Genomic DNA, 23827 nt, shown 5'->3' with positions numbered 1-23827 from the left:
AATAGCTAGAGAGCCAGTCTTAAACTCAGAAAGGACCAGGTTCAAGTCTTCACTTCCCTATATACTGACTGTGTTACCTTGGGCATATTGTATAACCTCTCTATTCTCCAGGCAAGTCTCTGAATCTATACTTAAAAACAAAGTAACAGGGATCTCCTCACCATGTAGTCCCTTATACTATGAACTCAAGGGTAGTGACCAAGTCCTTAATCTTATCATTATTTTCTTTCATATACTCTATTGTTCCCTGCTAGTAGGTGCTCCCAGAAAATTCCTATAATATTATCCCTTTTCATATCCTTCAACTGGCTTCCCTGGCTTTCTTCAAGTCGCAGATAAAATCCTACTTACTATGAGAAGCCTTTCTGAATCATCCCTTAATGTCAATGCCTTCCCTCTATTGATTATTTCCAATCTTTCCTGCATCTTTCTTGTTTGTAAATAATTTTTAAAAAATGTTTTCATTAAACTGAGAGCTCCTTGACAGCAATGAAAGTTTTTTGCTTTTTTTTAGATCTCCATCACTGTGCCTGGCAAACAGTATGTCCATAATAAATGATTATTGACTTACTGACTGGATATAAGGACATGTACTCCATAGAATATCAGCTCCTTGAGGGCAGAGATTGTTTTATTTTATATTTTTATTCTTAACACTTAATTTAGTGCCTGGCACATACTTAGGTGCTTATCAGATGTTTTTTGATTGGTTGAAAATTGAGATGTGATTTCCAGGGTGCTGAGTAGATAGTACTTCAAATACAAAATCTACCTCCAACTGAATTAGAGCCACATGGCAATCAATATGCCTAAGGGTTGTGAATGACTGGTAAGTTGGGGCACAGATCAGAGACACTGAGTAACAGCGAGGACAACTTTAGTAGGACTCATAGAGAGAGGGTTAAAGTGTCCTGGGAAAGCCTGAGGAAGATCTCGGCTTCTCTCCAATAGTGAGACTCATCCATGTAATCTCAGTGAATCCCAATAATTTCTTTTTTAAAGCATGTATTTATTTTGTTATAAGTATTTAATATGTTATAATAAATATGCTTATCCAAAAGAAATTAATTCTCTCATTAGCTATGTCCAAGAATCTGTCTCATTCTTTTTTCCCTCCTCCCAATTCCTTACCCCTCCCCAGGAAGGCAAGTAGTATGATAAAGGTCATACATGTATTATTACATAATACATATTTCTATGTTCTTCATGTTGTGAAATAAGACACATATTACAGTAGGGGAAAAATTGATGGAGGAAATAAAGTGAAGAATGATAAGTTTCAATCTGCATTTGGACTCTATTCCTTCTATAGAAGTGGATATCCTTTTCTTCATGAGTCCCATAGGGTTGTCCTGGATTCTTGCATTGTTGATAATACTTGTCTCTCACAGTTCATCATCATATATTATTGTTCTTACTATGTATAATATTCTCTTGGTTCTGCTTATTTCACTTTATGCTACATCATAAGTCTCTCCATTTTTTTTTGTAATCATCTTGTAATTTCTTATGGCAAAATACTATTCCACTACAATCATAGAGCAGAATTTGTTCAGCCATTCCCCAATTGATATACATTCCCTCAATTTTTGGAGGTTTTTTTGCCACCACAAAAAAGAACTGCTATAAATATTTTATAACATATAGGTTCTTTTCCTTTTTCCTTTATCACCTTAGGAAATAAATCTAATAGTGGTATTATTGGGTCAATAGTTATGCATAGCTTTATAACTTTTTGAGTATAATTCCAGGTTGCCCTCTAAAATGATTAGATCAGTTCACAGTTCAATCAACAATGTATTAGTTTCCCTATTTTTCACATTCATTCCAACATTTGCTATTTTGCCCTTTCATGATTTTAGCCTATCTGAGAGGTGTGAGATATCTGGGACTTGTTTTGATTTGCATTTCTCTAATCAATAATGACTTAGAACACTGTAAGAGAAGAATTTGCAAAAGGGAGGAAGATGCATAAGAAGGAAATTTGATCTAGTGAAGCAATAAGCAGCCCACGTGGGGGGAGGGGCATAAAGGAAGAGACCCAGGATTCCAGGGTAAGAACAAAGGCTGAGTAGAACTCAAAACTGCCAAATTGCTTTCATTTTCCTTCAACTCCCACTCCTTCAGCTGAGAGCCTAATATGAGGATCTCTGAGGCTGGAGGTCCCCCTGAACAACTGTTTCCTAGTGAACCCCTGAGGTCTTGCTCAGCTCAGGTAGTATAGTCTAGGCTTTGAAAGAAGCCATCTATTGAGGAAATGCTCTACAAGGATATGCTCTAACCTCTCTATCCCCAATTTGTCCTGAACTCCATCATTTACCCAGATTAGCTCAGAAGTAGGGACAAACCAGCAACTGACCAGAAGAGGGGTTGAGGCTGAAGACCTGGACCCCGAAGATTTGGGGGGTCAGTCTTCCAGGCAACAGGGACTCCTGCTACCCACTTTCCTTACCCAATATTCATTTCCCCCTTCCCTATGTGGTTCTCTATTAAAGTGTTACTATTTAGATCGTCTGCATACTTTCTGACCCCAAAGAAGGGGACTGAAAATTTGGGGAGAACCACACCTCTCCCCAAAGAGGAGGACTAGCTCAAGACCAGAGCTGAGGAGTGAAACAAGATTTTAAAGGGAAAAGTGGTAGTTGGGGTACTCGGAGGATCCAGAAGCAGGAAAATCTATCCTGACTCTCAACAATAGCTAAGATCAAAAAGAGAGGCAGTGGGTCATTTCCCTAAAGCCCTCTCCTCCAGACCTTAACCTCCACCTCCCAATCCCATTCTCTGAAGAGACATATTCTGTCTCTCAGGGAGACAAACTCAGGTTGACTTCACTAAGGGGAAGACAGAGGAAGATCAACCTCTTCTCCCCTCCCATTCTCTCAACCCTTTCTCTCCTTCTCCCCAATTCACCAGTGTAAGTGAGTGTAACCCCCCTTACTGGCCCTATACTACAACACTTTATATAGTTATATGTAACTTTGATTTCTTCGTCTAAAAATTTTTCGTATCTTTTGACCATTTAGTAATTGGGGAATGACTCATATTCTTATATATTTGACAAAGTTCTCTATATAGTTTAAATATGAAACCTCTATCCAAGAAACTATGTAGATAATTTTCCCAACTTATTGGTTTTCTTCTAATCTTGGGTATGTTAGTTTTATTTGTACAAAAGTTTTCAATTTAATGTATTCAAAATTATCCTTTTTATATTTCACAATGCTTTCTATTTCATAAATTCTTCCCCTATCCATAAATCTGATAGGTGATATTCTCTTTTCTTTTCATTTGTTTATAATATCTCCCTTCATGCTGAGGCCATGTATCCATTTTGATCTTATCTTGGTAAATAGCATAAAATATTATTCTATGTCTAGTTTCTGCCAAATTGCTTTCATTTTCCTAATGATTTTTAGGAATAGTTTCTAAAAGAAACAAGCTTGAAAATATTTCAGAATCATAAGGGGAGGTTAGATGAATAAAAGTATTTTGATTAAGATTCACAAGCCTGGTTCTAGCAGAGAAATGTTTTGCTTAACAACCAAAGAACATCTCAGATGGTGTTTCTTTAAATTAAAGTGACAGTGACCCAATGAATGGACATTTGTATGTCTCATGAACCTTTTGGCAAACATTTAATTTTAGAAAAGATGACTGAAACAACTGATAGTTTTGTTGTCATTCCAGTCATTTCAGTAGTGTTTAATTCTTCATGACCCCATTTGGGGTTTTCTTAGCAAAAATATTGAAGAAGTTTTCTATTTCCTTTTCCATATCATTTTACAGATGAAGAAACTGAGGGGGGGAAAGATTAAATGCCAAGGTTCACAGAGATAGTAAGTGTCTGAGGTAGGTCTGGAACTCAGGTCTTCCTGACTTCAGATTGGGCACTGTCTCCTACATAACCTAGTTGCCTACTCTATATAATATTATAGAAGAAAGGGTAAAATGAAGCTTTACAAAAATGAAAAATCCCATGAGCAGTGGAAAAAAGACACTATAGGCTGTGGGAATGGAGTTTAAGATCTGTAAGTTTATTTGTATTAAATTTAAATGTGTGTCCTTCATACATTTTTTTAGAGAGCTAGTTGTTAAACATTTACCAGCACAAGCCTAGTCTTTAATGAAGCTAAGATCTTCCCTAGCTTATGTTATGATCTTCCCAGATACCATTAAATGGAGACTTTACCACTTGCCCAATGAGTTGTTTTTTAAAAATTTTTCACATCTTTCCACATGCTTGAAGGGTCAGATTTGCACCATTTAATGGCTGAAAACACTTATTTTAAACAAGGAAATGAAAGGAAACATCTTGCCTAAACTTAAAGCAGAATCATATTTTCATTTTAAATAGGCTACTTGTTTCTACATTATTTTTACTTTTAATTGGCTCTTCACCGAAGTATCTGGCCCTGACCATATCATGGAATATTGAAACTAAAAGCTGGCAAATTTTCCTATTTGTAAAAGCAAAACTAATAAGAATAGCTTGTATTTATGCAGCACTTTATGGTAATAACACTCTTTACCTATATTTGAATCTCACCTAAATCTCACAATGACCCTGTGAAGTTATTAGTGCATTTCTTCAATATTCAGAGAACTGTGATTGTTGAGGATGTTTATTGTGGCGAAACATTTCATTATGTTATAGCCATAATTTGCTATGCCTTGCCAGGCTTAACTAGACTAGTGCTCAGAGGACCATTTGAAAATATACAGGATCATATTTAAAGCAATATGTTAAGGTGATGCAGTTGGTTGATTACTGTAGTTGGAATCAAGAATACCTGAGTCAAGCTAGGCACATGGCTGTCATACTCTACGTTCTACTATATAGACATGTATGTTTTATAATCCTTAGTCAAGACTGCTAGATATTGCAGTGCATAGAGTGCTAAGCCTGAAGTCAGAAAACCCTCAGTTCAAATCCAACTTTAGTCACCCATTGTGTGACTGAGCAAGTCACTTAACTTTTGTCTATTTCAGTTTCCTTAACTATTAAATGGGGATAAAAATAGGGTTGTTGGATGAATGAAATAAAGATTTTATTTGTTACCTAATAGCTGTTTGATAAATTTTTGTTTCCTTCTTCCCATGAGAGTTAAATTTTTATGAGCTCCTTGAGGGGAAGGTTTATGTTTTATTGATCTGTTTTATTCCTCAGAAGTTCCCAAAGTGTCTTGTATACAATGAATAACCTTTGGAAAGTCAGCTAGCCTCCTTGGGCCTCAGTTTCTTCATCTATAAAATGGGATAATAATAATTGTATTACTGACTTTGTAGGGTGCTTTTGAGAAAAATACTTTGTAATATGAAAATATCAAAGAAGTGGCTTATCCTTTTACTGTTATTAAGAAGATATTTCAAATATTCATTTAATTGGGTTTGTTACAAATCAAGTTAGTAAAAAAATGAAGAACTAGAATTCAGGACTTCTGATTCTCAATCTCGTTCTTTCAATGATACTATATTATCTCCTCTCTATCTTATAATAGAATTTAGTAACCCTTCTTTAAAAATGTGATAAGGAATGCATAGATTTTGCATTTAAGTACCACTGAATAAAAGCTTTTAAATGGCCACTGTATTCTTTCCTCTTAATGTTCATGCAAATTCATAAAACACAATGTCCATTTTTCACAAACAAATAAGCATTTTTACTTGTCAAACAGAAGCTAAATTGAAAGGGAGACATAAATAGGTCTTTTTAAAGTAATAGAGAGAAAAATAGAGGATAGTTTGATGTATCTAGATATGTGTATGAGTGCCATATATATTTACACACACACACATATATATAGTAGTAATAGTCTCTCAGTAACAGAGGATGACTATTGTCTTTTGTGTGTTTTTGTGCACAAAGACACTTGTGCATGAAGATTTAAGTGGAAAAGTCGATGCACAGAGACAGTCCCACTCTCTTGGTGTTGGAAGCCTGGGTCCAGTGGCAGGAAAAGTCATTACACCTGGAGACTTCCTCAGCTGCATTGGATGGCCTTGTCGCCCTAAGCACTCCACAGTGCCTTGCTGTGTGACCATCTCAGCCGTTGAACCTTCTTATTGCTTTCTTCCGTCTGTTCAGCCGAAGCAGTCTTCGCATGCTGGGTGAGCAAAGCCCTAGTTCACCAGGGGTCCTGATGGCTACCTTCACAAGGTTTAGCCCTAAAAGCTATCAAGTTATAAAATATTCCACATAGAATTTGTTAAAACTATGCTATACTCACTTATTCAGTAGATGGGATATTTACAAATTACATCATCACACAACACATTGGTATCTATTGACAACCATCCTCACCAATCAATTTTTAAAAGAAGAATATAGGTAGAATTCAATCTTTTCTCAAGAAATTAATGACCTAGTGAGAAATTCTCCCACATATGAGGCAAATGTCAGCACATTGCGCAGTGTCAGTTTTTCTACACTTAGACAGAGCTGGTTGCAGATGCTACAATTCAGTGAATACCATATTTTTAAGTGAGAATTACTCTAGTTAGGGAAATATTTCTTTGCTTTCTTTAAATTAGCCTTAAATTGGTTATCGTTCAGTTAATCAAATGGTCTAGATTTGCCTATTGTTTCACAAATGTCAAATTCTGACCCTGACAGTGTTGGTCAGATGGTACCCTGATAGCAATATGATAATGATAATTACAACTAGCATTTATATAGCACTTTAATATTTGTGAAATACTCTAAAATATTATAAACTCATTTAATCTCCACAACTCTGGAAGACAGGCATTCTCATTATCTTCATTTTACAGATGGGAAACTGAGATAGATATAGGTTAAGTGACTTAGTACTAAGAGTTTCACAACTAGTGGATGTGGATGGATTTGAACTCAGGATTTACTGACAAACTCTAGTACTCAATCCATTTGAGGGAGGCAATAACCAGTTTTGTAATTTTATTATTTGTTTGTTTTTAAAGGGACAGTTAAGATAATTATTAATTCCTGTGGTGCCTTTATGTATTTCATAATTTAACAGATGCTTCCTGAGGGAAAAAATGCCATTATACTTTTTCCCAATGCATATTCAACATCCTGGAAGTGCCTTTAGATGTTCTAGGTAGAGCAAAAAAATGGTATGCCAGACAAAAACTAGACCATGAGTTTAATATTATAACCCATTGCTTCTATGAAATGATTGAAGTTAACAGTATAGTTGTTTTCTCTGCTAGTGCAGATCTTAATACTCCTCTACATCATTCTATCTTCAGTTCTTGTCCGTGATCTTCCATACATCCTTCATAGAGGTATAGAGGTTTCACAGAACAGATACACAGAAAAAGAGAGACAGAGACAGAGACAGAGAAGGAAGGGAAGAAGAAAGGAAGGAAGGAAGGAAGTATGGAAGGAAGGAAGGAAGTATGGAAGGAAGGAAAAGAAAGAAAGAAAGAAAGAGAGAGAGAGAGAGAGAGTGAGAGAGAGAGAGAGAGAGAGAGAGAGAGAGAGAGAGAGAGAGAGAGAGAGAGGGAGGGAGGGAGGGAGGGAGGGAGGAAGTGATATATTTTGAAAAAGATACTAAATTGTAGACAATATACCAATCTACATTTGTAGCTTGTCTCCTTATTTTGTAGTTCCTTATATCAATGAAAAAATCTATCTCTATAATAAAGTGAAGAAATCTAAGAACATTAAAAAATGGGAGAGAACAAAAGGAACAGACATGAGAAAACATAATTGGGTCATCTAAGTATATACAAGCCATGCAACAAAAAAAAAAAATAAATAGATGAAGAGTTCAGGAAATGGGTCATAACTCTCAAAGAAAGACAAGATATGGTAGTAATGGAGGACTTCAATTATCTGGACATCTTTTAGAGTGCTCTCTTTACACCAAAAGCAGAGCAGCTAATAACTTAGTGATTTGCCATACTTATAATTATATCCTTCAAGAAGAGGAGGTATTATTAACAAGGGAGATTTTTATTTATAATCAAATTCTCAATTAAAAAAGAAAAAATATTGATCCAGAGGAAATGATGGGAATGAAAAAATCCATTTTAAAATATATGATAGAGACAAAAGTAGGGAATGCTCTTACATGCATACTAGATTTGGGGAGATCAGATTTTAGAGTTCAGGGAAAGAATAGGTAAGATTCCCCTAGTCTAAAATTCTACAGGTAAAGTCATCAGGAGAAGTATAGGAAGCTTTCAAAAATAAAATTATAAAGACCCCAAAAGAAACAATTCTGATGAGAGGAGACGTGATCAAAGGAGTCTAATGAAACCATCCAGGGAAATGATGAACAAAATTAGACTTTTAAAAGAAATACAGAGTATGGAAGCAAAGGCAGATAATGAAGGATGAATGCAACATTGTATGGTTCTTTAAGAAAAATATAGAGAGGTGGCTTAGTGAAGAAAAGCCAGGCCTAGAGGTGGGATGTCCTGGGTTAAAATATGGCTTCAGAAACCATCATTTAAACCCAATTGCCTAACCCTTACCACTCTTCTGCCTTGGAACCAATTCAGTTTTGTTTGTTTGTTTTATAAAGAGAATATTATATAGGGTGCTAGGGGTCAGAATGAACTGTATCTGTCAACAAGAATTTTAAAAAAAGATTGTTTAGGTTTAAGAAAACTACAGAAATGTAAGATCAAAGAAAAACTAAGACATTCAAGAGAAAGCAGAGTCATTCAACCTTTATTTTCTGTTTTTTCTTGTCCAGCAGAATGGACATTTGACTAGACCATTCCTGAGAAGAAAGAACAATGGCTAATACCTAAAATAAGCAGTGATGATAAACTTTTACCTAACTGCTATTATAGAAGAATAAAAACAATTCTATTTGGTAGTCATTTTTCCCCAAAGATTTTACTAGACAATTTAAATGTTTTAATATTCAGGATATTGTTATGCATAATGAGGATGAGGAAACTAGTTAGCAAGATGGCTGTAGGGGTGCAAGCTTTTCTGAATGTCCAAGCTGGTATGACTTATGGTTGCTGAAGCAAGTAAGAACAGACAGTTGCTGAGGCAAGCATATGCACTGTGATTTCTTAGTTTGAGGATGAAAATTTAATAAAAATTAAGCAAGTTTGGCTTTTATGCCACCTTGATATGTTCAGTCACTATGGCCCAGATGAACTGAATCCTAGAGTAATAAATGAAAAGGAAAACATGATTTCTGAGCCACTGTCAAAGATGTTTAAAAGAGCTCTGAGAGGAGAAGGAGGCTCCACAGTATAAAATAAATGAAAATTGTATTGATCTTCAAAGGGGGAAAAGGAAAGAGTTTTTAGAGGATTCAGTTGATAGTTCAACAAGTCTGTGATTGGTTCCTCACCAAATTCTAGAAAGCATTTACATTAGGGAATACCATGAAAAGAAAACTATGGTCACAAAGGGATATCAAAAATTCACCATAAATAGATGAGCCCTATTAACCTCATTTCCCTGTTGGTTTCTTTTTATACTCCTTTTCCCATGTCACTTCCTGTCTCTCCTCTTCCCAGAAACCAATTGCAGCCTTTCAATTTGCCTAACACTGCCCAAGGTGAGGGAGGAGCAGTGGCCTTTTGAGGTGTGAGCTTACTCTAGTAAGTGACTTGTGAACTCTCATACTTGACAGTAAGTAGGGGTACTTTAGATTCTTGATTTGATTAGCAAAAAATAGATAAGGGGAGAGTTAATCCTATCTTCAGGCTCTCTTCTTGTATATTTATATTACTTCTTTTCCCTTCACTGTTAGCCTTCTTGATCAAGATATACAATATATTTCTCTCTATCTTCTCTTTCTATCCCTTGAACGCACCTTCTCATTCTGTATATTAGTCTGGGGGGGGGGGTACATTTATTCATCTATTGGAAGGGTGTTGTAATGTTTAGTCCATGTTTCAGAGCATGATCCCCTTTATTGTACTATTTGATTTCACCACTGTCTTAATTTAGGAAGAAATCTCTTAATGATTTCTCTGCTGTGATGTTGTTGTTGCATCTGCCCTTAGTTCCTCCTATATTTACTTTTATTGTAATTCTGTTGTCTTGGGTGTTTGAGAAGTAAATACTCTCTTCACTTCTGATTTTCTTTCCTAGAATATTTCAAACCCCCTCAAGGTTCTCATATTTTCACCTTTTCCCTCCTTCATTAGTCACCAGTTACCAATCCTACCTCTTACTCCATATTTTGTTTTGTTTCATTTGGGGGTTGTCATCTAGTTGGGGTTGTTTTATTTGGGGTTATTTTTTTTTTGCTCTTGGCCTATATGTATAAAGACCATCACTCTTCTATTAAATCATTAGTAATAGAGGGGAAAAGGAAGGAAGATTCCAACTTTGACTACACATAGGTATTTATTTGGTATAATACTATCAATGGGGAAGTCACATGTCTAAAAGATGAAGCCCTGTGCTCTAGGTCACACAGGTAGCAATTAGCAAAGCTTAAATTTAAAACTAGGTCATCTGATTTCAAATTCAGAGCTTTTCCCACCTCACCATGCTTAATTTTTTTTCTTTCCTTTCATAAATTTAGCACTTGAACATAAGTCCTCAATAAATGTTTATTAGATTAGAATGAATTAAAAAGTGCTGGGGATAGCTGGGTGACTGAGTGGATTGAGAGCCAGTCTTGATACAAGAGATCCTGGGTTTTAATCTGGCCTCAGACACTTCCTAGCTGTGTGACCCTGGGCAAGTCACTTAACTCTCATTGCCCAATCCTTATTGTTTTTTTGAAAGATGGCCAGAAGTCTCTCAAAGCCAAGGGCCATTTTCTGTCTGTCTAGGTGGGATGGCTTAGGTGAATAATGAGGAGTCCAGAGGCAGCTGAATGAGTGCTCAGAACCTGATATTCAGCCATCAAAAAGCTATTCCACCAGGCACAGGGTTCAGGTTTATTATACAGTTCAGTGAGTACATGCTTTTCTGGCACACAGTCATTTTTCAATATACATGATTTCTTGCAGGTAATTGGAAGTGTCACACATTAATTTCTAACAGATTGTTTAATTAATATTCTATGATCTTCTTGCATACCATGTTGCTACAACAAAAGAATAGTGATAGAGATGAATGATACAGGCAGGATCAATTCCTTCTGACCTGTGGGGAGAACCAGCTAAGAGAATCAGCTTTCATAGTCAATCAGAATTACTTAGGATATTTTGCAGCTAGGTACAGGGTAATAGGACAAATTCAATCCAGAATCAGTTATCTTTCTGATTTCTAAGTTGCATTCTTCTTTATCTTTCACTCAGGCACTTAAGTGATGTTGCCTGTTTATCATACACAAACAGATCCAATGAAGTGTGTCATAGCAGAGGAGTGATTTATGTACCTGTTGTGCTTGGCCTGCAATGTGTGTGGGAAGTCTAAATGTAACTCTGATGAGAGATAAAGGAGGGAGTAGTGCGTAATGATATTCAGGTTTTAATTCTGTGAATATGATCTTTGGGATATTATTCTAGAGGGATAAAAGTGGGACATATGTGTGTTTACCCTTTAAATATTTGCTATTATATTATTTTCCTGGAACTAGGGAGAGAACAATAATTCAGTAGCAAGGGATATTAGTGAAAGAAGCCACACAGAGTGGGGCTGAGGGGTGCCTCCATATTTACAGACAGTCACCTTGCAACTCTGGCATCCACACATGACCATGTCAGACAACATGGGTATGATGGCTCTCCACAACCATTCTTCTGCCTTAGAACCAATACACAGTAGTGACTCTAAGATGGAAGGTAAAACCTTAAAATAAATTTTAAGTACTATCAATCCCATTCATGGAATTGGAGAATCTAAAACTAGAAAGAAACATTGACTTACTTAACAGTAAGTCATTCAAAATAACATTTTTAGCCCAGTCTAATTTGTAATATTTGGACCAAAGCAAGGGGGAGATTCTGAAAGTAAACCAATTAATCAAAATCTGTATAATGTAGAATCATATTGTGACTTCCAAGGAATGATGGTGAAACATGCTCAGCAGAGAAATAATTGAGAAAGGCAATATACATTTTGAGACATGATCAATGAGTGCATTTATTTTGCTTAGCTGTACTTATTAGTTTCGTATAAGGCTCTTAAGGGGTAATATGGAGGAATGATCCTTGAGAAGTTATAGTGTTACAAAAATTAAAATAGTTTCAATAAAATTTTTAAAAAATAATTATGAACTTTACTTAAAGAAAAAAACAAATATTAAAAAATTTTCAAAATACAGTAGGCAACAATTCAGATCAAGGATTCAAGTCCTTTCAGTTTTGAACTTACTGATGTTGTATGAACACCTACAGCCAGTTTAGTTTGATCTTGGGGAGACCCAAAGGGCATCATTTCACACAACAACAATGACATTATAAGAGGGTAAGAGGCATGAAAAATCAGGATATAGATATTAAGATGAATAATACTGACCAATCTTTAGTGTGTGTATATATACATATATATTAGTAACATGTAGTAATAATAATATTAAATATATATATACATATATATATAATAAGGATATTTCCTTCTTTGAAGAACTCAAGGAATTAGGATCCTGAACAAGTTCTCTCTTACATTTGCTTCTAAGTTCCATTTAACTTCACAGCATTTTCTGCATAATGCCAAACACCTAGGTGACCTAGGGACTTGACCAAAGCAGGAAATTCTCTGGAGGAAATAATGATGAGGTGTAATTATGTTGGTCTGCTCTCCCCAGAAAGATCCCTATTGGGGGTAAAAAAGGTCTCTGATAACAGAAAACCCCAAGGCAAGATTGTTTTATTGGGATAGTAAGAGATAAGCAGGCTTTCACATGCCAATCTTTTGATTGTTGCTCTCAGTGATTTATCAATCTAATCTTTTGAGAAATTGCTAGTAGGCCTATAGGGAAGTTGAGGTACTGTGTCACCCTTGGTAAGGTAATCAGCCTACAATTTCAATGAAGTTGAGTTCTGAATAACCTGACATTTAAGAAGAGGAGAACTAAATTCCCTCTTCTCACATTCTTCATCTTGTTAAATTTCTACCTTGTTACTTGGGTGATTTTAGTTATAGTTTAGATTATGGTTCACCTCTTGGATCTCCCCAAAGAAGAGAGTTACAACTGATACCCAATATAACATGAATTAGATATGTGACAGATAGTTTATTCCTAACATAAAGTAAATGCTAAATATAAAATGAGACATTAATAGAATGGCTTAAAAAGCATTCAATAATTCTTAACTACTGTTACAATCAACTCAGGAGCTAATATTTAAACTTCATCAGGACATAGCATCATTTGAAGGACTTTTGTAGGACCTAATTAGTAACTTTCACATTTTAACATAACTCTGCCCTATTCAAACAATTACTAGAACATTTCTACTTGTAAAATAGTCAGCTTGGGTCAATCCTTTTTGTGGATGGGTAGACACCCATGGACTTCTCCTGCAGCAGTGGAGCAGTTGCTAGGAACTCCCTTCTCTGGATTTCCCAATTAGTTCCAAGAATTAACCAAGATCTCCTTTTCTATCCAAAAAGAGAGCTTGTTCCTACAAGGCAAGGATTATTGCATTTTTATTGTATCTTTATGGTCCCTACATACATCACAGGGTTTGCACTTAATAGTAATTTATGAAATATTTCTTTAATTGAAGCAAAGCAGACATTGTCTAAAAACAATTCCTCAGATGACAGGAAGTTTGGTTGTAGAATTTGCCTCTTTGTCTAGGATGTCTTTTGATGTTCTGTTTGCTGCTGCTCATGTTCCTGAAGCTCCTGGATTGGCTAAAGAATTCTTCACCACTTTGCCACTGGCCTTCTCTGGAGCCACTCTTTTCTTCCTCTCCTGGGTACAGGCAGATACTTGGAGAGCTACTAAAGATACACAGCTTTAGCTTCCTGGGAATGGAATCCAAGTCTTCATATGTAGGATTCTTCCTTCTGCATCTTTCAGCTCTGTCATAATTCTCCCTTGTAAAGATCAAGTGTAAGGGAAGAGCTAGGACTCAAATGTGATGCTAATGATTATTTTTGTAACTTTAATAAAATGACCTGTTCAATCTTAGTGCCAAGTTTTTGTGGCTGGGGATGGGATGAGGTATTAAGGAGATCATACAAAAATTAGGAGGCAGCATAATGCCTGCCTGCCAATACCCAGACTTCCTTTAACCTCATTATTCTTTTAATGATTCCTTTTTTTACCTTACAGATATGACATGATTTTTTTTGCTTCTTTTATTGTTCTTTTATTTCATAGTTATAGTTACTGTGTACATTTCTTAGTAGAGTTCTGTTTTCCTCTTTCTGTATCATTTCATATAAGCATTCATATATTTCCTTGGATTCTTCAAATTGCTTGTTCCTTATGGTGTAACAACATTCCACTATAGTCATAAACCACAATTTGATTAGCTATTCCCCAGTCAATAAATACTTGACTTGTTTCTAGGGATTTTTTTCATATAGTATATATAATGCTTCTAGAAAAAATTTTGTAAAGAAAAGTTAGGAAGGTTTTTGTTTGTTTGGTTTGGTTTTTTTGCTTTTCAATAACTTCCCTGAGGTTTAGTTCCAGGAGAAGTATCACCAGGTCAAAAAGGCAAGCACACTTTTGCACCTTTTTTGTATAAATCTCTATTGCTTTTGAAAAAGTTGAACTAATTCACAATTCCAGCAGCAGTTTAATAGGATTTATGTTGTACTATGGTCACAGTAACTCTGAGTTTTGTCACCTTTTATTAGTTTTGTCAATTTGATTGGCATCTAGTAGAATTGTAGAGTTGTTTAATTTGTATTCCTCTAAGCATTACAGATTTTGAATATCTTCAAACATTTGTTCATATTTTTTATTTTCCCATTAGGGAGCTATCTGTTTGTATATTTAGTCATTTATCTCTCTATGGCTCCTATACAATGTTTATCTCAGTTTCTTGTAAATTTTGGATGTCGGAATTTTATTAGCATTGTTAGATGAGAAAAGAATTTCCCCCAGTATATTTATTTATTTTTGTCTTGAATGTATTGTTTTGTGTTGTATTTTTTAAATCTCTCTGTCTTTGTATAATGAGATATAGCTATCAATACTCTAATTTCCCATAAGTTTTCAAACCTTATCAAAATATATGTTCTCACCCCAATATGAAAGACAATATTTCTTTGTTCTGAATTTTATGTGTCAATATAGTTATTGCTACTAATATCATTACCTCATGTGGATCTCAATGTAGTGTATGGTGTAAGATGTCAATATGATACTTACTCAAGTCTTTCTATATAGTCACTTAAGTGATTTTCCTAAAGCACAGTCCAATAATGTCAACTCCTTACTCAATAAATTCCATTAGCTTCCTACTGCCTCTGGGAGCAAGTAAAAAATGCTCTGTTTGGGAATCAAAGTCTTCCATAACCTAACCCACTGCCACCTTTCCAATCTTCTTACACCTTACTGCCAGATAAATACTCTTCCTGAGTGTTCCACCAAAAATATACTCTATATCTCAACTCCAGGAACTCTCTCAGGCTATTTTCTATGTCTGGTGTATTCTCCATTCTCAACTTTCACTTCTGACTTCCCTGACTTCCTTTAAGTTTCAACTAAATCCCATATTCTTTTTTTTTTTATTAAACCCTATTTTCCATCTCACAATCAATATCATGTATTGATTGTAAGGCAAAAGAGCCATAAGAACTAGAAAATGGGGGTTAAGTGACTTGCCCAGGGTCACACAACTAGGAAGTATCTGAGACCATATTTGAACCTAGGACCTCTTGTATCTAGGCCTGGCTCTCAACCCAATGAACCACCTAGCTGTCCCTAAATCCCACATTCAACAGGAATCCTTGCCTAACCCCTCTAAATTCCAATGTCTTTATCCCATTAATTATTATTTATTTATCTTGTATATAGGTTACTTTCTACGTATTTGTTCATGCTGTCTCTCTCATTAAATTGTAAGCTTCTTGAGGAAAGGGATTGTCTTTGCCTCTTTTTTAAATCTATGGACTTAGAACAAGCTCCTTAGCATATAGTAAGTGCTTAATAAATATTGATTAATTGATTTGTTGCTTGATTTCTCACCAAAATTCTATCTGGCTTTTCCAGTAATATTGATTGATTAATAATTGTTATCTTTAGTGGTCTCTATTCCTAGCTATATGACACTAGATTATCATGTGTCATATTTCTCACTATTATCTAATCTTTTCCACTGATCTATTATTCTTTATTTGTACAACATAAGATGGTTTTATTATTTAATATTTTTTTATAATTTGAGATCTAGAACTTTAAGTGTACTTTTCTCTCTTTTTATTTTGTAAATTCCTTTCATATTATTAACCTTTTGTTCTTCCATATTCATTTGTATTTTTTGTCCAATTCCATAAAATATGCTGTTGCTATTTTCAATGGTAAAACATAGAATCTATAATCAAATTTGGAAAGTATTGTTATCTTTACTAAATTAGCTAAACCTATGTACATATCCTCTTTTGTCCGATTACTTAGTTCTTCCTTTTTTTCTATAAAAATTATATTCTAGTTGAATTTTTATAAGTCCTATATGTGTCTGAGCAGTCTAATTTTGGGACAATTGATCTTTTTAATAATTATTTTAAATAGAATTTATTTTCTGATCTTTTTTCTGATTTTAATTCATGGTTTAGAGAAATGCTTATTTTGGGAGAACTATTTTATATACTAGTATTTCAACTTTGATAATTATCTCAAAGTTTTTGTTGAGTTTCTTGAGTTTTCCAAAGAAACTATTATATAAATCAGAAATAAATAAACTTACTCTCTAATTTACCATTGATTATTCCTTGAATTTCATCTTTCTGCTTTTATTGTCATAATTAGCATTTCTTGAATTGTGTCAAATAATAATGAAGAGAATAGCCAATCTTGCCTACAATTTCTCATTTATGTATAAAGCTGGCCCTTCAGTGGAAATAAATATATCTAATCCATTAAGGAAGGTAAATCTTCTATTCTTATAATTTAAATTTCTAAATGAGCATCATATTTTATCAAAAACTTTAGTTCATATAATCAGATAATTATTTTTATTTATAACATTATTTATCATATTGTCTTCTTGATATTGAATGATCCTTGAATTACTGTTATAAATCCTACTTGTTCATAATGAATGAATTTTATGAATTGCTCCATTCTGGGTCACCAGGTAGAACAATCGATCACCAGTCCTGCTGTCAGTAATACCTAAATTCAAATAGAGCCTAAGACAAGTATAAGCTATTTGCTTCAGTTTTCTCATCTATAGCATTAGTTGGAGAAGGAAATGGCAAACTACTCCAGTATCTTTGCCAAGAAAACTACAAATGGGTGAAGAAGAGTCAGATATGACTGAAATTATTGAACAACAACAAAATTATTCTACTTTATGAATTAGTTACTTATATTTTCACATTGGTATTCATTTATTTTTATAGATCCATAATTTTATTTCACTGTTTCACTATCTCTGGTTTAATGATAGCACCATAATTATAGGACTAAAAGAATGGTATGGAGTGTCATCTTTCTCTATTTTCAAAAATAGTATATGCAATAATAAGATCATTTGTTCTTTGAAAGGTCTATAGAATTTCTTGTAAATCTATCTGTTTCCAGATTTTCTTTCTAAAGTGATAATTTCTTAATATCAATTCAATTTCTTTCTCTGATATTTGGTTATTTATGTAATCTATTTCCCTATTTCTCAATTCAAGTATTTTGTGCTTCTACAAGTACTCCTCTATTTCTCTTATAGATTCAATTTTCTTGATTTCTTAAAATATATAATAGGTAATAATTTTTTAATTGTTTACTTTTTGATGTTCTAATTCTTATATTTTATTGTTATTTTTCTTCTTTTTCTGGCTAAATTAATTAATGGCTTTTGCCTGCTTTACTTTTCTTTTAAAAGCCTAGGTCTTCATTTTGCATATTAATTCCATTAGATGTTTGGAGTTGTTTTTTGGGAGGAGAACTTTCAGTTCTGTTTAGTCTTTTCTGATTTTAGAATTATCTTGGATTTATTTTGCATACAAAATTATTTATTTTTTTAAACTGTGAACTCAAATCAATACGCTTTTCCCCTTTTTGTTGCTATAAATGTTTAGTGAATTAAACTTGCCTTTACGAAATACTCCCCTGCCATTCCCAGTATCATGTGATACTTTCCCCTAAAATCTGTCAGTAAAATGTAAAATTTGTCTAATTTGTCTTTATTTAGAGCAATTCTAATCTCATTAGCTACTCACCTACCCAAAGAAATAAATCTTTTTCTGCTTACAATCCACAGACATATACAAAACACCCTAAACTTGGAATTCCAATCACTTAAAAAAATAGTTTCATACTCATGCCATTATATCCCTAGCCCCAGTGTTTAGATTGGTTAATGACCTCAGAATGGATAGTTTATTAGTTTTGACCCCTTCTCAAAGATAGAAATATATTTTGAGAGGAAGGGGAAGATGAGAGTGCTTGCGCTCTCTGTTAGAAGCATAGTCCAGGGGATCAGCACCCACCATGGCGTCAGGCTGCAAAATTGGCCTCTCCATCCTCAGTAGCGACCTGGCCTGCCTGGGGGCCGAGTGCACCCGGATGCTGGATTCCGGGACCAACTATCTGCACCTGGATGTAATGGACGGGCATTTTGTTCCCAATATCACTTTTGGTCACCCTGTAGTAGAAAACCTTCAAAAGCAACTAGGCCAAGACCCATTCTTTGACATGCACATGATGGTTTCTAGACCAGAACAGTGGGTAAAGCCAATGGCTATAGCAGAAGCAAATCAATATACCTTTCATCTGGAAGCTACTGAGAACCCTGGAGCATTGATTCGAGAGAATGGGATGAAGGTTGGTCTTGCTATTAAACCAGGCACTACAGTTGAGTATTTGGCACCATGGGCCAATCAGATAGATATGGCCTTAGTCATGACGGTGGAACCTGGCTTTGGAGGGCAGAAGTTCATGGAAGACATGATGCTAAAGGTTCATTGGCTGAGGACCCAATTCCCCTCTCTGGATATTGAAGTAGATGGTGGAGTAGGTCCTGACACGATTCATAAATGTGCAGAGGCAGGAGCTAATATGATTGTGTCTGGTAGTGCTATCATGAGGAGCAAAGACCCCAGATCTGTCATCAATCTCCTGAGAAATGTTTGTTCAGAAGCTGCTCAGAAATGCTCTCTGGATTGATGAGATTTCCAGGCAAATATCCTCCTGTGCCCAGCCCACGTCCTCAATAGACCAGATTATTCAGCCTCATTTTCACCTGGTGCACAATAACCCAAGGAGCTCAAGAATCATGATGCTGCAGAGGGGGGGCCACTGTCTGTCCCAAGCAGTTAAGCCTTCATCTTGTTGACTTCAGCATACATACCGATATGCTGAGGTCAAGAATGGAAATAGGTGCATATGTGATCATTACTAGGTTTTTAAAGAGTTGGGAATTAAATTTTTATGTGGCCTAAAGTACAGAGTTTTTACTAGAAGACTTGATTTAAAAAAAAAAAAGAATATATTATGTTGCCTTGTCTTAAGGTTGAAAAAACAAATTTTGTCTCAGAGGCAGAAGAAAAAAACAGCAGCTGCTAACTATAAAAGGACTAAAATGGGTAATACTGCTCCTCTTGAAAGTATTCTCAAATGTTTCTGCATCATTATAAAAGGATTGCTTTACTCATTAGCTTTCTTTAGGAAACAGTTGTCTTTGTTTGGGGCATCAATTGATTTCCATATATGCAATTTCTTTGTGTGGCTGGGTTTGGTTGGGGGGGGGGAATCTAAGCCAAATGCTTTTGAGTGGAATGAGATGATTCCTTTCTAAGTTTCTTTATCTCTTTCCCCTCCCATCATCCCTTTATACTTATCTTGACCACATTTTCATGTGATTGACCACTGTACCTTGTTTTCCCAGTTGACCAAATGACACAAACCATTTCCAGCCCCCCCCCCTCTTTTTTTCCCTTCATTTTGGGCAGTAACCTACTTTGGAACTAAACTATAAGACAACTGAGGATTATGTTGTTTACAAGAGTTTATTTTTTATATACTTAAAAAACCATTTATTTCAGGCTCCTTCTTGCCTATAGCAAAATATGTTCAATGCTTGTTGGACAGAAAGCCGACTTGTCTCTTTCTCCAGATCAGAAGTATGGCCTCAGATCCTTCAGGTGGCGGGGTCCAAAAATACAACAGTGTAGGACATCATTGTCTAGGAGTGTCCTCAGGTCACAAGGGAAAAAGGTAGCGTGGACTATTCCAAGTAACTTTTAATTGACCACTTTTTAAATAATTCATAATTTGATTATGCTAATACCAAGTTAGATCAAGAGTGTTTTCATTTAGTTCTGGACCTAGTGTATCCTTACATCTTACAGAGCACTCGGGTGCTTCTTGTATCCTGGATCTCATTTCATTCTTCTGACACTCTAAAAGGAAGCAGAACAGTTATTGTCCTCATTTTACAACTGAGGAAACCAAAGCACAGAGCAGTAAGTTAAGGCAACACATGGAGGTTATCTGGATAGAGATTTGGAGTTCAGACATGGGTTCAACTTGCATTACTGGTTTGATGTCAGGATCTCAAAGTCCTCTTCCAGGGTCTTTCAGAGCCCTAAATGAATGAACCTAGGTCCTTATTAGAAGTGTGTCTGATTGACATGGTTTTATTCTTTCACCTCCAGTGGTAATAATGCAGAAGAATCCACTGATCAGAGGTTTATTTATAACTTCTGTGCTTGATTAAATATTTAGGTAATAACTGTAATGGCTACTTCAAGGAAAAAGAAGTAAAACTTTTAATTATCCTCAGATTAATATGAATTTTTATGTCTTTCATTAAGGTATATTTACTGTAAACACTTGATGTTTCTTGAATGAATGAATGAATGAATGAATGAATGAATAGAATGGGGAGCCTAGAGTCCTTAGCATTAAGAGGGATTTTGTATTTGTTTGTTTTTTAAATAGGACTATTTTGCTTACTCTGTGTGATTTGGGAGGCAGAAAAGGGAATATTTTGTAACAATAAGGATAAAACTTCACAAAGCAAAGTACTGAAAATTAATTGTACTCCAAGCTGTATTCTTTTTTTTGAAGTTTTTTCCTTGACACTTTATATCTTATGAAAGGGTGATAGTATGGATCGTTTTAGTATTTTAATCACATTCACACTACAAAAGACATATAGAAATAACTTTAATTAAAAAACTTACATAGAAGATCATGGTATCAGACATGACAGCAAGATTCAAGTTTTAATTTTCTGGACAAACTTGTGTTTGTGAGGCTTTTGTTTTTGTTTTTCTTTAAAAATAAATGTACAGTGAAACTACAAGCAAAAAAAAAAGAAAAGAAATATATTTTGAGATAACTAACTCTTCTTTTCCCATTTCTACCTTACTTCTTCAATAACTAATGATTGTGCTCAAAGATTTTATATCCTTTAACATTCCTTGTTTTATTTTGTTCGTTTTGTTATATTTAGTATTTAAAGATCATTCATTTGTTTGCTGATCTCTTTCCTCCCTAATTTTATTTTGCCTTTTATTTACAAAGTAAAGAATTCTAAGGATTCTGAATCAGTCTATACAAATGGAACAAGATGGACAATGGCATGTTAAGTTCCAAGAAGAACTAATAAGCTAGTTTTGTCTGAACTATAAAATGTGTGAAGGGATATAATACAAATCAAATCTGGAAATGTAAATGGGAATCAGATTTTGAGTCCTCTAAAAGTCAGGCTTACTTTAACCTAGAGAAAATGGAGAACTGTTGAAGATATTTGAGTGGAAAAGTCTTAGGAATATCAATTTGACTGCTGAGTGGAGACAGGATTAGAGAAGGTAGAGACTGGAAGAAAGCAGACCAATCAGAAATTCATCACAGTAATTCACATGAGGTCATGAAGAAATGAAGGAGCATAAATGATCATGTAAATAATACCTAAAATTTACCTATTTTATCTCAGAGAAAAAAGATGAGAGCTTGGCAAGTGATGAGACACAGGAAAAGAGGAAGAGAGAGGATACAATGATGTTTTTGAAGTTTCAAACCTGGTGGACCAAAGTTTAGCAGTTTCCTGCATAGAATTAAAGAACTTTGAATGAAAGGTGGACTTTGGTGATGATTTCCATTTTGAACCTGCTAAATTTGAGATGATGGGATGCCCAGAAAGAGACCTAAAACAAAAAGCTAGTGATTTGGGATTGGCCTTTAGGATGAGAGAATCTGGAAAGGTCCTTAGACCTTAAAGGTCCTTTAGGCCAACTTCCTTGTTTTACAGATTATAAAACAAACCCAGAAAGGATATGTGATTGATCTAAGGTAACACAAGTGCTTATAATGTGTCAGTCTATTTAGTAAGTTCTAGAAATACAAGGGAAGTATCATTCCCTGCCTTCAAAGACATTTCACAGATGAAGAAACTGAAGCAAACAGAGGTTAAGTGACTTACCCAGAGTCATACAACTAGTAAAGTTTCTTCAGCAAAATTTGAACCCTGATCTTCCCTATTCCAGGTCCAGCTTTCTATCAATTATGCAAAGAGAAAAGGACTAAAGACAAAGTCAGGGGAGAAACTCGAAAGAAGCAGTATTTGTGTAGGGTGGGTTGAGGAGATATCTTATACACCAGAAAAGATGTTCGAAAAGGAGAAAGGAGACATAAAAGAGGAAAACCAAGTCAGACCAAATGTCATACCAGCCAAAGAGGGGAAAAAATATAGGAGAAAAAGAATGGTCTGCACTGTCAAAAAATGCAGAGAGGTCAAATAAAAATTGAAAAAAGACTATTGGATCTAGCAGTGAAGATATGGTTGTTATCCTTGGACAGGAAATTTCAGTGGGGCATGGATTCAGAAATTAGATTTAGAATAGAAAGTAAGAAAAGGAAAGTAAGAAAACAGAAAAAAAGAAACATTGGGCAATAAATAGCCTGAGCAAAAGGAAGAGCCAAATGAAGGGTTCTGAATATAGAAGAGACCAGGGAATGTTTTTAGGTGACAAAGAAGGACACTAGTAGGAGAGGGTAACATGTGAGAGAAGAAATTATCAAGAAGCCAAATTGCTGGAGTTGATGAGAGGTTGGACTCAAGACTACAAATAGAAACATTTTACTTGAAACCTCTTCTTCAGAGGCTAAAGCAAAAGAGAGAAAAGCTGATAAAGAATCAAGAAGGGAATAGCGGAATTTTTAGAAGAGGGGAGCAGGGGTCAATTGGAAAAGATGTTTAATAAAATCTATTTTTCTCTTTGGTAAGTGGGAGGAAGAAGAGGAACAATGTTCATGAGCTTGATAATAATAATAATAATAAATAGCATTTACATAGTGCTTTAATATTTGCAGATACATTTGCAAACATTCCATTTAATCCTCACTACAAGCCTAGGACTTCAGAAGTATTATTATCTCCTTGCCCTGGGTCACAGAGCTAGTTAAATGTTTGAGGCCAAATGTGAACTCTGATCTCCCCAATTCCAGGTCCAGCTGTCTATCCATTATGCAAAGACAAAATCTTCAGGAATGTTTTAGGGGTCCTTAGGGTGTCCTGTACCTTCAAATGAGGACACTAATGCCATAAAGTCAGAATCACATAGCTAGTATTTACATGTACTTAAATTTCTGCTGTATAAGAAGGCCAGATTTGAGTTCTCATCTTCCTGACTCCAGGCCCAGCTTTCTATCTAGTGACCCTGACTTGTAACTCCTAGCTCCTTCTAATTATTAATGTCCTTATAATTTCATGGCCTGTCTTAATGTTGTGCGGAAAGTACTTTTTTTTGGATCAAAAAATCTGGACATTAGTTCCTGCTTCACGCCTTGGTGACCTTGAGCAAGTCTCAAGTCTTCTTAGTCTCCTTTTTCTCATT

General features: G+C 35.0%; 1 protein-coding gene across 2 annotated transcripts; it reads left to right on the top strand.

The window, feature by feature from the left end:
- The first annotated feature begins 2071 nt into the window (after nt 1-2071).
- Nucleotides 2072-23227, top strand: LOC100018804 (ribulose-phosphate 3-epimerase-like). 2 transcript variants are annotated; one of them, XR_008912887.1, is made up of 2 exons: nt 2072-2215; nt 21928-23227. XR_008912887.1 is itself a non-coding variant. In XM_016428632.2 (2 exons), exon 1 carries the CDS (start codon nt 18477-18479, stop codon nt 19149-19151), a length of 675 nt encoding a protein of 224 aa, XP_016284118.2. In that variant the 5' UTR covers nt 18384-18476; the 3' UTR covers nt 19152-20201; nt 21928-23227. The 2 variants fall into 2 exon arrangements, 1 of the variants encoding a protein (XP_016284118.2); XM_016428632.2 differs by lacking the exon at nt 2072-2215 and adding an exon at nt 18384-20201.
- Nucleotides 23228-23827: the final 600 nt, after the last annotated feature.

This window comes from Monodelphis domestica, chromosome 1, assembly GCF_027887165.1.
Source record: "Monodelphis domestica isolate mMonDom1 chromosome 1, mMonDom1.pri, whole genome shotgun sequence".
Lineage (NCBI taxonomy): Eukaryota > Metazoa > Chordata > Mammalia > Didelphimorphia > Didelphidae > Monodelphis > Monodelphis domestica.
Note: the sequence above shows the minus strand (reverse complement) of the source record. Positions and strands in the feature narration are given on the sequence as shown.

Bases quoted from the DNA above. Each gene is read 5' to 3' on its own strand.
- LOC100018804 (XM_016428632.2), top strand. From the start codon at position 18,477: ATGGCGTCAGGCTGCAAAATTGGCCTCTCCATCCTCAGTAGCGACCTG.